Source organism: Neovison vison, chromosome 1 (genome assembly GCF_020171115.1).
Source record: "Neovison vison isolate M4711 chromosome 1, ASM_NN_V1, whole genome shotgun sequence".
Taxonomy (NCBI): domain Eukaryota; kingdom Metazoa; phylum Chordata; class Mammalia; order Carnivora; family Mustelidae; genus Neogale; species Neogale vison.
The window spans coordinates 268770089-268782865 of record NC_058091.1 but is presented as its reverse complement, the minus strand read 5'-3'; the positions used below and the strand labels follow the sequence as shown (position 1 = coordinate 268782865).

Genomic DNA, 12777 nt, shown 5'->3' with positions numbered 1-12777 from the left:
GAAAGAGAGCCGACCTTTACAAAACAGAATTTTACTTGACACCTTCTCTTTTCCCTTTTGTGAACATTCTTGTTCAAGGAGACACAAGGATGTCACCAGCTATCCACCAATTCCCTCAGGCGTCGATCCAGGTAGGCTTGGGATTTAAAATCCTCTCCAGAACAAGTATAATTTAACAGGGGACTCAGAAACCACATACCCTGGGGACCCAAAGGAGTGAATTGCTGGAGGGGGTGGGGGGGGGAGGCCTTAGTCTTGAGTGGATGTCCAGCCACCCCTGTGACTGACTTAGGCTGGCTAGTCCATCTGGGTTGCCTCAGTTTCCTGCTCTTTGAAATGGAAATCCAGACAATTACAAAGAGGATGGCAAATAGATTTCATTTTGTATTCCAACTGGAATTGGTTAGAGACATTCTTGCTGAGGATTCTGAAGTGAACACTAGTAGAGAGAACTTAGAGTAAGATCAACTAGTAACGTTTGCCATGGTGGTAAAGCAGGGCAGAAAAGAAGCTGGCGGCATGGATGTCTCACTTGCCTTCTCTGAATTAGACCCACTACCACAGGGTGTTTTTTGTTTTGTTTTGTTTTGTTTTTGCTTTTACCACATTTTACTTACAAAAAACTTTATGACCCACAAGTGGACCCAAGTCCTTTCTGGCACCCCATCATACCTGAACTGTTGCCTCAGTTTCGAAGGGAGGGCTAAGGGCTTGAGTTGGCCCAGTTTGTTGTTCTGTTTACAGCAGTAGTAGATCAGCAAAAGGACCGCCAGCATGAACAAGGCCGTGAACACTCCAGCTATCACAGGACCAACACCTTCCAGAAACAGAACCCGAATGAGAAATTCAGAAGCTGTTCAGGCTGCAGCAATGACCTGATTCTTCTTCAGATATTTGATTTACATTTAATTTGTGTTATTTATTTTAAATAAAGAAGTATAATGAAACACACACATCAGGTACCACTGGGAAACCACAAATATTGGCTTAAACAGTCAGGTCAACTGGCTTTGTGCAGACCTTATAATGAAGCTTCTCCAGTTCCTTCTGTTTAATTGGAAAGTTCCTTTTGAGATGAGGAGCTCAAGTTCTATTATCACTTACCACTAATTTTCAGCCCGAATAGGACTTTTTCTGGATGCAAAGCAACCAACCCAAAATGTTGAGAGGCTGAGACTGATCAAAGACTAGAAGTCTCACAAATAATCCACAATTTCATATTTGGTTTCATCAAAGCTGCCTCAGTGTTCTCACAAATTACACATTTAAATGAACAAAATATATTTACACCTGTGATATTACTACTTTTACCCATTTTATATATTGGGGTTTCTTCTCTAAAAGACTTCATTCAAATAAAAGTACTTTGCTATTAAAAAAAGAAAGAAAAAAACCCCTTGAAAACCAAAAGGCTAGAATCTCTGTGATTTACCCTAAAAATTGTAAATTTTTCCACATGTCTGTTTCTCCATTTTAAGCTTGGTTCATCCAAGGACTCTGAACCGCTATACTGTGCCCCAAGTTCATGATTCTTTTTATGTGGCTGAGAAGGACTGGTCACCAGCCCCATAGTCCAAGATGAGATGAGGATTATTCAATAACCCATGATCCCTCTAGGTTTCTCCCTCTCTCAAGAAGTGTCACCCTCCTCAGTAGAAATAAGTGAAAGAGCAGCTGAGATGAACCCCACACTGGCCTGCCAGCCTCCGCCGCTCTCCCACCGAGCCCCCCTTTTTGTTCCAGCATCTACAAAGTCAGGACAATGGAGCGGACTCATTTTTTGTCTGCATCATGCCACCCACCCCTTTTTACAGAAGTGGGCAGAGCCCCTGTGCAAGCCAGATACTCACTGTCGAGGGGCATGGGCCCGCTGTCGATGCTGCCCCCCTGGCCGGGCGTGTTGCAGAAGGGCGGGGCCCAGCCCGGGAAGCAGTGGCAGTTCTGATTGTTGTTGCAGACCTGGAGCGAGGGAAGGGCACACGTGTCAGCACCCTGGAGGGCTTTGGTCCCCCAAGGGGCCTTCCCCCCCCAGGCATTGGCACAGAGGAGCCCCAGAACCCTGGGCACACGTACCCCGTGGCCATTACACTTCTTCCCGCAGCCTTCCGTTTCAAAGAAGGAGGTGTTCCTGCACTGCCCCTCAAAGCAAATCTGAAATGAGGAGGAAACCAAACTGTCAGTCCAAGGGAAGGGATGCTGGCTAGCCACCAGGAACCGGGGCTTTTACACTTAGAACATGTGGGACTCAAAAATGAACTCCGTTTTGGGTATTTTATTACAGAGAAAAACTGAAAATGGCCTAAAAAGGGGCACCTAGGTGACCCAGTCGTTAAGTGTCTGCCTTTGGGATTGAGCCCCATGTCGGGCTCCCTGCTCAGCAGGAAGCCTGCACCTCCCTCTCCCACTCCCCCTGCTTGTGTTCTCTTCCTCTGTCTCTCTCTGTATCAAATAAATAAAATTAAATAAATAAAATCTTAAAAGAAAAAAAAGAAAATGACCTGAAAAACCAGGACAACCTGATGGTTAACTAAATTCTGCTATTCCCTTTGTGACCTGGGAGAAAATAACAAACATTACATTTTGAAAACATTATATTTAATATAATAAATGTTATTACATTCTACATTAATGTGTCAGTTATATGTTAGTTACTTTGTTATATACTCATATGCACTGATTTTAATATTATCCTTAAAAAATAACAAAGGTGACAGCAGTCAGCTCTGCGAGTGCTTCACATGTTTTTTATAATTTTGTTCTCAGTTAACTGTGAAATAGGTGCCCTTATTTTCCCCAGGCTTCTGGACTAGAGTTTAGTCCATTCCATAAATCATATAATAATTTATGATGAGGACAAAAGTGATACAAGCTAGCTACTCGAAGTGGTTTACAGGGATCCTCTCATTTAATCCTAATGACAATTCTATGGGGCGGGTCATGCTATTGCTAACGTGCTTTATAAAGGAAGCCACTGAGGCTCGGGGAGGCTGGGAAGGTGGGATTGGAGCCCAGGCACCTGCCCTCCAGAGCTCAGATTTGTCAGTCACTCCTCTCTCCCCTGAGTGAGGCAGTACTCACATGGTTGTAGCCACACTTGGTCCCAGTCATCACCAGCCCTGGGTCCAGCATGTCACCCTCCTCCTCGGGAGCACGGTAGACATGGGTGCCCCGGCACCGGATCTGCCTCCCGTTCAAGATGATGGTGGTATCGATGGGCACTGCGTTAGACTCCAGCGGCCGGGCCTCAGAACTCTGACACTGGATCTTCCCACACTTGGCATCTCTGAGCCCAAGAGAGAGGGAGGGAGGGAAGGAGGTGGAATCAGAGGCAGGGGAAGAGCTGGGGCACAGAAGAGCTTTGGTCTTTCTCAACCAGGAGAGCAGCTCAGGTAGGGGAGGAGCCAGGGAGCTGTGTGTGCTCTAGGAACCCAGCAGGAGAGATCTCATGTGAGCTTAGACTCAGGACAGGAAAATAAGATCCTTGTCCGCAGGTAGATCTAGGCCGGAAAACCAGCCTGGGGAAGTCCTCTCTATTGCAAAGACATCTGTCTGACCTGAGCAACTGCCCACTTATCCTCCAGCCACCCCCTTGCACTTAGGGGCTGCAGCCAGAAGCCTGGTGTCAGCCCCAATGTCCCATTCTCCCTTGCTCCTGGGTTCAAGTGATTTTTGAGCCCTGTCAATCATCCCTCATATACATTAACCCTAAATCACATCACCATCCTTCTCTACCTGGATCACCCTGCCAGGGGGTTGGATCTCTCTGCCTCCTGTCTTGCCTCCACTGGAGTCCAATTTCCAAACTCCTCTCAGCCAAAGTTCAAACTGCCCTAATCATGCCTTCATGGCTTTTCATGATCTGGTTCCTGCTCAGCCATCCAGGCTCATTTGTCAGCAGCATCCCCTCCACTGTACCCCAACATCATACTTAACTACATCAAACTGTTATCACCTCCTCCTATCACCAGTTTTTCTCTGCTCATCTATGTACTCTCCCATGTGCCCGCACCATTCCCCATCCTGTTCAACTAGATAATTTCTCCAGATCTCAGTATAGGTGAACCTTCCCTTGGGACATCACTTTGACCTACGAAGACCAGGTTGGGTGGCTCTCTCCACAGTTCTGTTATCACCTGGTATTGTTAATTAAAAGTCCCACATATTCAGCATCATACCGGCACACGGCAAACGCTCAACAGATGGGTGGATGGTTGGTTGAAATGAATGAATGAATGAATGAATGAATGACTGGCTATTCAGAAGAGGGTATAATTAGCATCCCACAGAAATGACCCGAGAGAGCTGATTCCCTGCTCAACTGTAAGGTCCCAAAAGGAAGCGCAGTCAGCTCTCTAGGAAGCGCTGCCATCCACACTGTCGCTCTGACTTCCTTAGACTGAATGGAACATTGTCTAACAACGGGCCTGGAATAGGGGACTGACTGACAATTATTTGAAGGCCCAGGCTGCTGATCTGGGCAGGAATGAGGACAGAGCAGAAATGGCCCTGTCACCCTTCTTCTTCTGGAGTTAGCCCTAAGGTCATCACCTCATGTTGCACTTTCTGTGTTCCCCATTCATGTCCTTTCCACAGTTTCCAAAGGTGTCCCCTGCCACATTCACCTTCTCGAAGCAGAGATCAGGAGCAGGCCGGGCTCCTGGGTGGGCAAGAAACATTTATCAGCACACTAGCCAACTTTAGGTGAAGTCAGAAGCCCCCAAAGTACAAAGCTAGCCCTTGGTAAAGTCATGAGGTTAAGAACGTTTCTGGGGAGGGAATGGTCGGGTCCTTCTTCCTGTACCCCCAGCAAGTTGTTCCACCCCCAACTTCTCATCAAGACCTATTCATAGAAAAAGGTTTTATGTCAGTTCTTTATACCATACTGAGGTGTTATATCTGTGGGAGGTTTGTGTGCTAAGCCTTCTCTGTAATGAAAAAGCCATGTCCCATTTCAGATTATAAATTAGGTAATAAACGCACAGAATTTTAAAGAAATAAAGTATGTATTTTTCTAAGTAGCCATTCCTGTTCCTACTTCCCCACAACCCAGAGAAGTAATCACAACTAACAGTGTATCTTCTAAAGATAACTGTATCTCTCTTCTAGAAGCAATTCTTATGTATCTTCTAGAGATAATCTATTGAATAAAGAATGGCAGCAATTCTAATAACTATTCTGCAACTTGCATTTTCCACTTAATTTATTGTATTCAGTACATACAGAGTTGTCTCCTTCTTTTACTCAGCTGCAGAGGGGTCCACGACATGGGTGTACCAGGATTAATTTAATTGGTCCCTACCGAAGGATGTCTAGGGTCCTATAGCTATCACTAACACTACCTCAGTATCCTTCTAAATCTATCTTCACATACATGGGCAAATAGAGGAGTAGGATACTCTCCTAAGTAGTGGAATGGACAGGTCCAATGGGAAGCTCACATGAATTCTGATATCTTCAAATTGCTTTCCATAGGGGCTGTACCTATAGGTCTCCTCACATTCTCCACACTACATTATTACCACTCTTATTATTATAGTTATGGTATTAAAATGATATAATGATTATTATATTACTGTTTCAGTCTTTGCCAGTCCAAGATTAGAGAAATCCCATCTCATCGTAGTTATAATTTGTTTCCACTTAATATAAGTGAGGTTAAATACCTTTTCACAGCTAAGGGTCATCTGCATTTCCTTTTCTGTCTCCATCCTCTGCCCATTTTTCTGTTGGGTTATTCTTATCCATTTACCCGCTCTGAGGATTTAAAGCATCAAGGAACTGGGAAGAATGCTGTTCACTGTCTCTCTGAAGGTCTACACTGAGTCAAGGGGAAGTAGAAAGGTAGTATCTAGAGATGCTGCCTGGAAGCGGTGGGGTGGGAGGAGGGCTGCTCTGTAGGACAGTCCTTACCAGGCCCCCACAGCTGCTGGCACTGCTCCTGGTAGGTGAGGCACATGCCATTGTAGCAGTAGGCCTGGCCGCCCTCACAGGGGGTGCCGTCCATCTGGTAGAAGTTGGTGGGGCAATGCGGAGACTTGCCCGTGCAGAATTCTGGGAGGTCGCACTGCCGTGCTTGCTCACGGCACAGGGTCCCAGGCGCCAGCAGCTGAACCGAGAGGAACAAGAGGGGAAAAAACAGTCAGCCTCCTGCATGTCCTCAACCCGACCAGCAAAGGACTCGTGGGCATCCCTGTCGTGGAACAGAGTTTCCCTTTTCCATTATCCCAGGCACCGCTGTTTTGCATGACCTCATTAGCTTCAACCATCATTGGCCTTTTAAGATGAATAATGACTTAAAGCTTTTCAAAGATGCTAGCTCATTTCCTCTTCTTAGCAGTTTTAAGAACTAGGTAAGACTAATATTTAGGCAACAATTTACAGTTTACTAAGTGCTTTAGTAAGAATGGTTACTTTTATGGAGCTCCCACTTAATGGCCAGTAAGAATATTACCTCATTTACTTTTCCTGAGAGTTCTGCATAACATACAGTTATCCCTATTTTACAGAATGTGAAACCTGAGGCAGAAGAGGTTAAGCGAGGTATTGGGAAGTCCACTGGTCAGTAAGTGGCTGAAGAGCCAGGCCCACTAATAGATTCACACGAATGTGTGCACACACACACACACACACACACCATTCACACAACACCCACGAGTTTACAAAGCACTTGAGCAGTAATATATCCCCATTACTGAGCCAAGCACTGGGCTAAGTTACACATTCTGATCCTGTGTGAGCCTCACAATATCCATGAGCCAGATGCTGTCATTTGCCTCTTGGTGGAGATAAAATAATAACCTGATCGATAGCGCAACAGTGGGCAATGGTAAAGACGAAGTTTCCCATCTGAGTCTTCCCGTGTCCCTGGGTGGTCAGTGGGTCCGTGTTATTAACACTCCTCCCACTTCGTAGATAAGGAACCTAGACTCACATGGTTAGTAGGCGACCCCAGATCACACCAGAGGGTTTGAACGGAAGGTCTCGGGCTCCAAGCCTCCTGTTTCTGCACACACTTCTCTCTAGAGAATCCTTTCTGAGAACCAAACTGAATGGGCATTGTCCATGCTTATTCTCCAGCCCTTATCTGAGCCTCAAAGGACTCCAACCAGCACAGCCTCCACGGGGAGATGCCAAGTCTACCCTGGAGTCAAACTAGATGGTGAGTTTCCCCAGGCCTGTAAGGAAAGCTACATCTGAGAAGAGGCCCTCCCTACTCCCAGGGCACCCCACACCACCCACAAGGCTTTCCCAGGAGAGAAGGCAGAGAATGGCCCTGCTGAACAGTCTGCTGAAAGCACGGAGCCTCGGCTGCCAGGGTGGACCCTGGTGACACGTGGAGGAGGAAGAGGCAGGACGTGTCTCTACCACCACAGCACGAGGGAGGTGGAGAGGATGCACCTGGAGCCAGCCTGCCTGGCTTCAGATCGCAGCTCCTTAACCAGCAGTGGGGCCTGGGGCAGCTGCTTAACCTCTCTGGGTTAGCGCAGGGTCAACGGGGATAACCACCTTTTCATGGGATTGTTACAAGGACTGCCTTCAAACAGAGCACCAGAACAGTATCTAACACATAACGAGCACCTGGCAAGTAGGGGATGGAAGCGTCGGTCCAGAGTTCCTAGCCAAACTTTGGGGCCAGATGGGCTTCTGACTTTTCAGATTTCAGAAAGTAGACATTACACACGTGTACACACATATGTACGTATATGCATTCACACATTACATATGTCTATTATATGACCGCCCCAGGAAGGCCTGGGGTTATACTTTATAATCAAACACATTAATTTTTCTGCAGCACAATAGAAATATCCACTTTGAGTGTATCTTTCTTAAAAAAGACTGTCATTTGTCAATTCAGGTAAAATTTGCCACCAAATGTGTGAAGAAATTTTTTTCCCGGTTTTTAGAATTTTCTGAATTTCAGAATTACAGATAAGAGATTGTAAAGCAACAGTGGCAATGAGTAACAATATCTTCCACATCGCTACTAGGTGTGTAGGCTCCAGAAGCAGGGAAGCATGGTTCAGCCCCTCCTGGCCATGTGACTGGGGGTCAGCCACTTATTCCCTGAGCCCCAGTTTACTCATCTTAAAGTGAGGAGGATGTTAATAGATGTCTCATGGGACTTTTGTGAGGATTGAATGAGATAATATATATAATATATATTCTCTGCATAGTGCCTGGCATCTAATAAGAAGTCCATTGATATTAATCAAAATTAGGTCGATTATTACTAGGAGCTCCAAATGAAATCAAGCCTACTCTCTCTGAACACTTATTTTAAGAGAAAAAAAAAAAAGTCTCCCTTCCATAAAACAAAGTCAGGGAGATAGACCATAAGAGACTCTAAATGATAGGAGACAAACTGAGGGTTGCTGGAGGGAAGGGGCGTGGAATGGGATAACTGAGTGACAGGCATTAAGGAGGGTACGTGATGTAATGATCACTGGGGGTCACAGACAACTGATGATCACCGAACTCTACCTCTGAAACTAAGAATAAACTATATGTGAATTAGCTAAATTTAAATAAAATAAAGTTTTAATAAATGAATAAATAAAGTTGGTCTTCCATCTTCCAGGTAGCACAGCCCTCTGGGATGACTTGAAGCCAGTGAGGCACGGTACAGGAAATAGTAACCTTTATCCGGGGAGTCAGCCCAGCTGCATGTTCCTCCATCCCTTCCCCAGGATGGAGGCTGAGTCCCAGCCATTAGCCCACAGCAGAGCACTGAGCTGTCAGATCAGAACCCTGGGGTTCTGAGGGCAGTGGGGTGGGAAAAGGGCCTCTTACCTTACACCGGTGACAGCAGGCGCCGTGGGCACACTCAGCCCCTTCCCTCAGGGTGCAATTCGAGGCATTGCAGCATGGGTTTTTACATTCCTGCAGGGGCGGAGGGTATGGCCATGAGGCTCTGGGGCAGCTGAGCAAGGAGACTGGTGGGGTGAAGCCCTTCCCCCACCTCTCACACTTCCCCACCCCTGCCCCACATGCCCCTGGGGCCCAAGCTCCCTAGAAAATCTTTACCACAAAATTCGCTTTATAGGTTTGTTATGAAGCTCGTGTATATTAATCACAGAAAATATACAAAGGCACAATCATCAGTAACATCACAACACAGACACACATTTTGTAAATATTCACACACAAAATGTGCTCCTGCCCTCCCCGCCCCCACACTCCTGGGCCTGATATCCCATAAGAAAAGGCCACCGAAAGCCAAGGCCAGGCTGGAACAATCTGAAGTTTATGTCAGTCCTGAGACCTGCCTCCCCAGACTGCTCTCCCCACCTGCTGCTCTTCCTCACCCTTCACTGGCCTGGATCTTTCTGGAACAAAACGTCTTTATGGGTTCTTCCTTCTTGCCTTATGGGTCCTGACGTGCTGATGTATAGCATGAAATCTAAAAAGATGCTGAAACATCCCAATGATCCTGAGTGTCCTTATCACTCTCCTGCTATATTTGTAGGCCTATCCTAAGCCACTTGACAATATGCCAGGCCCCCTAGGTCCACCACAGCACTGTGAGGCATGATTACTGCCATTTCACAGATGGGGAAATGGAGCTCAGACAAGTCCTATGCCGGCCCGCACACACCCAGCAAGTGCTGAAGCTGAAGTTAAGCCATGTCTGCCTGGGGCGTGTCCCAAGCTTACGAATCATATCATAACCTTAACCGCCCAGCTCTGGCAGGGAGAGACACATCCCATGCCCCGCTATGATACCATCCATTTGTTTCCCTAAGAGAAGGAAGAGGCTGCTTTCCTTCCATTAATCTCCCACTGTCCTGGGCTCCAGGCAGGGTTTCCTCCCACTTCAGGGCGGGGTTCCTCCTCCAGCTGAAGTGTGCTTTCTCTCCCTGTGCTCCTCAGGAACTCCTAGCTTTGCCTTCAGATACGGGGTCAGAGGTCACACGCCCACCTGAGTAGGGCAGCTGTTCTCACAACACAGGTGCTCACAGCACATACCACTGGCTCTCCTAAGCCTCCACCAGAGATTGTCCTCTTATGCTTTTGCATTATTTGGTCAATGGATGTTTCCCGCACTAGATGATATGCTCCACAAGGACAGGAACCCTGTCTGTTTTTGCTACCCATCCTGTCCCTAGCACCCAACATAGTGCCCCACGCTCAGTAAGTACTTGCTGAACACAAGCCAGCTGGCTGAGCCCACTCGCAGACTGCTCCTCAACTCCACCGGACCCTCCATGGCAAGAGGGCTGACTCCCTCCTTTCTGATGGGTCTGGATCGATCTCTCTGAACTCGTGGTGGTGGGAGTGGCAGAACCTTTACTTAGTTTTTGTTTTATTAGGAAAGTTGGGTGCTGGCATGGGAGACAAAACTCAGGGGTGACTGGGTGGCTCAGTCAGTTGAGGTTTCAGCTCAGATCATGATCTCAGGGTCGTGAGATGGATTCCTGTGTCAGGCTCTGAACGGAGCATGGAGTCTGGCTTAAGACTCTCTCTCTCCCCAAACCCTTGCTCTCTCTTTCTCTTTCTCAAAATAAAAACAATACAAAAACCAAAAATCAAACCATAGAGAAGGTTATAACATCAAACAGTCGTATACAAACCCTCAGTCTCCCCTACACACAGTTGACTGTTTTGCATACGTTAACGTACATATTTCATCCTTCAGAAAATAGACACGAAACCGTCCAGTTCTCCTTTTTTGCAGAACAACCCACATCTGGCAAAAATGACAGAGCTATGCTGCATGCCCACCAGTTTGAAGATCAGAAGGAACTACAGAGCTTGAACACAGTTCTGCCCCTTCTAGACCTAATAGTACCTCCTACCTCCTCTTTCAATCCTCTCTTCTCCAGCCTAAAGAGCACAAGCTTGTTATTTTAAGCTTCCTCAAGGCCCAGGTTCAAGTTCATGTGTCCAACTGCGTGGCCTCTAGAATAAAGTCTGTGCAGCTGGAGGACCAAGAGGCCATCTGTAACTGCACTGGGGAGGAGACGATGGGTTTTGGTTAGACCAGACACACTCACAAGGTAGGTGGACATCACCAGGGCTGACCTCAATCTGAAAGAGTCTGCACAAATGGTGCATACTGAAGTCTTACTCCCCACATCTGATTTGTGATGGGGTGTTTGACAGCCATGCGTAGGTGGGAAATGCCTAAGACTAAGAAGTGCTCAGTTGCATTCTCCTTGATGCAAAGATTCGAAACCAGTACACACTCTCCCCTTCCCCCTAGCATTACCATGACACCTTACCTCTTCCTCCCCACAGTCACATTCTTCCCCATCTTCCAGGTACCCATTCCCACACCTCCGGCCTCCATACAGCGTCCTGGTGTCTGGCATATTGGAGAGACACATCCCACCGCCTGACTGCAGATACCTGTCCAGCTCCTTCCTGTTGCAGCCATTGAACACTCTTGGAAAGGGATGCCTGGCAGAGAGTAAGGCTGGAGTCAGCTGGGATCTGAGCACCAGGAGGCCAGAACAGTCTCAGTCCTACCGCCCATGAGGCCGATTCCACCTAGACTCAGACCCCCATAGTCCCAGGCACATGTGTTCTGTCCCCTTAGAACATCACCGATACATTATCTTACAATTGTTTCTCAGCACCCCATGACGTTCTTTTTTCCCTCACTGTGCACAGAGGAGGTATGTGAAAATCAGAAGCAGCAATTTCTGCCCTTTGTAGGAAAGGGTGCCATAAATAAAGGGTAATTGAATATGTTATAATAGGTTTCCTGAGTTTTAGAGCTGAGCAGAACACTAGCCAATCCAAACTTTCCTGAAGCTGTTATTAGATGGAGATTTTCTTGGAACAAAAGAACAGGCCAAAAAAAGCCAAGATCATGGGTTTAATTTCTTCACTGGGGCCGGGGATCTTATGACCTCTATTCTAAGGATACAGGGAGCACTCCAAACTCAACCAGCAATTTACATATGCATAGTTTTATCACAAGATTATGAAAGGTGCCGAGTCCTTTTATTGGAAAAGAAAAAAGAATCAGAAGTCATACATTCTCTAGCATTGGGTCAGTACCACAATTTAGGTCTGTAAAGGAAGAGTTCTCCTGTCCGCAATGCACTAAACCAACTAGAGGTTAACCCCTTCCATTGTCCGTTCTGTCATAAGGCATTTGTGGCCAAAAATTTTTAAACTACTTTAGTAGTTTATGTTTGTGTATAGTTTAAAACAAAATAGAGTAATAATTAATATCACTCCCAACCATATGACTATAAACATGCTTTTTAGATTGAGAGAGAAAGGGGTGGCCTTAACCGTGAGCTCTGAGGGAGTTGAGCACGACCCGTGGAGTTGTATTTTGCGCATCAACATCATCCTTTGTATGTCACAGCCAAGAAGTGACAGAAAAACACTTAACACTGGAACCCCAAGAGAGTTGCATTTCCTCTTAGGGTCACTGAAACACTATTCCCTAAGGAGCATAAGCAGGCTCTAACAGCTTGGGGTAGAGGGAACACAAACTCCCACCACGATACCTTCCAAAGAGTGACTCAGGTCTTGGAAGAACCCAATGGGTCTTGGAAGAACCCAATGCCCTCTGCTGCACGAGTTCAGATACTAAATATTAAGAGTTGTAACTAAGAATTGTCGGTGTTAACAGAATTTTCTTTCAAAAGCTCTGGTTAAAAAAACCTCTCACAGACACAGGGAGGTGTAGCTGGCTTGCTCTTGTTCCTCATGGTAAATGCAACTTGTAAATTCCCTGAGGAGTCACTTATGTGGGCATGGGTGTCCCCTGTCCTATTCCTTTTTGTGCAGGCTATCAGAACTTTGAGTCAGCAC

The 12777-nt window shown here is 46.5% G+C and overlaps 1 protein-coding gene across 1 annotated transcript in view; it reads right to left on the bottom strand.

Moving 5' to 3' along the window:
• The window catches only part of ADAM19 (ADAM metallopeptidase domain 19), a 79677-nt gene that overhangs the window by 9880 nt on the left and 57020 nt on the right, over window positions 1-12777 (bottom strand). Inside the window, exons 12-19 of the mRNA XM_044230532.1 lie at window positions 11226-11403; window positions 8794-8883; window positions 5911-6106; window positions 4549-4657; window positions 3079-3283; window positions 2074-2151; window positions 1851-1959; window positions 673-817 (exon numbers count right to left, since the gene is read on the bottom strand). Of these exons, the coding sequence (XP_044086467.1) occupies window positions 673-817; window positions 1851-1959; window positions 2074-2151; window positions 3079-3283; window positions 4549-4657; window positions 5911-6106; window positions 8794-8883; window positions 11226-11403 (1110 nt within the window). The remainder of the gene's footprint in view (window positions 1-672; window positions 818-1850; window positions 1960-2073; window positions 2152-3078; window positions 3284-4548; window positions 4658-5910; window positions 6107-8793; window positions 8884-11225; window positions 11404-12777) is intronic.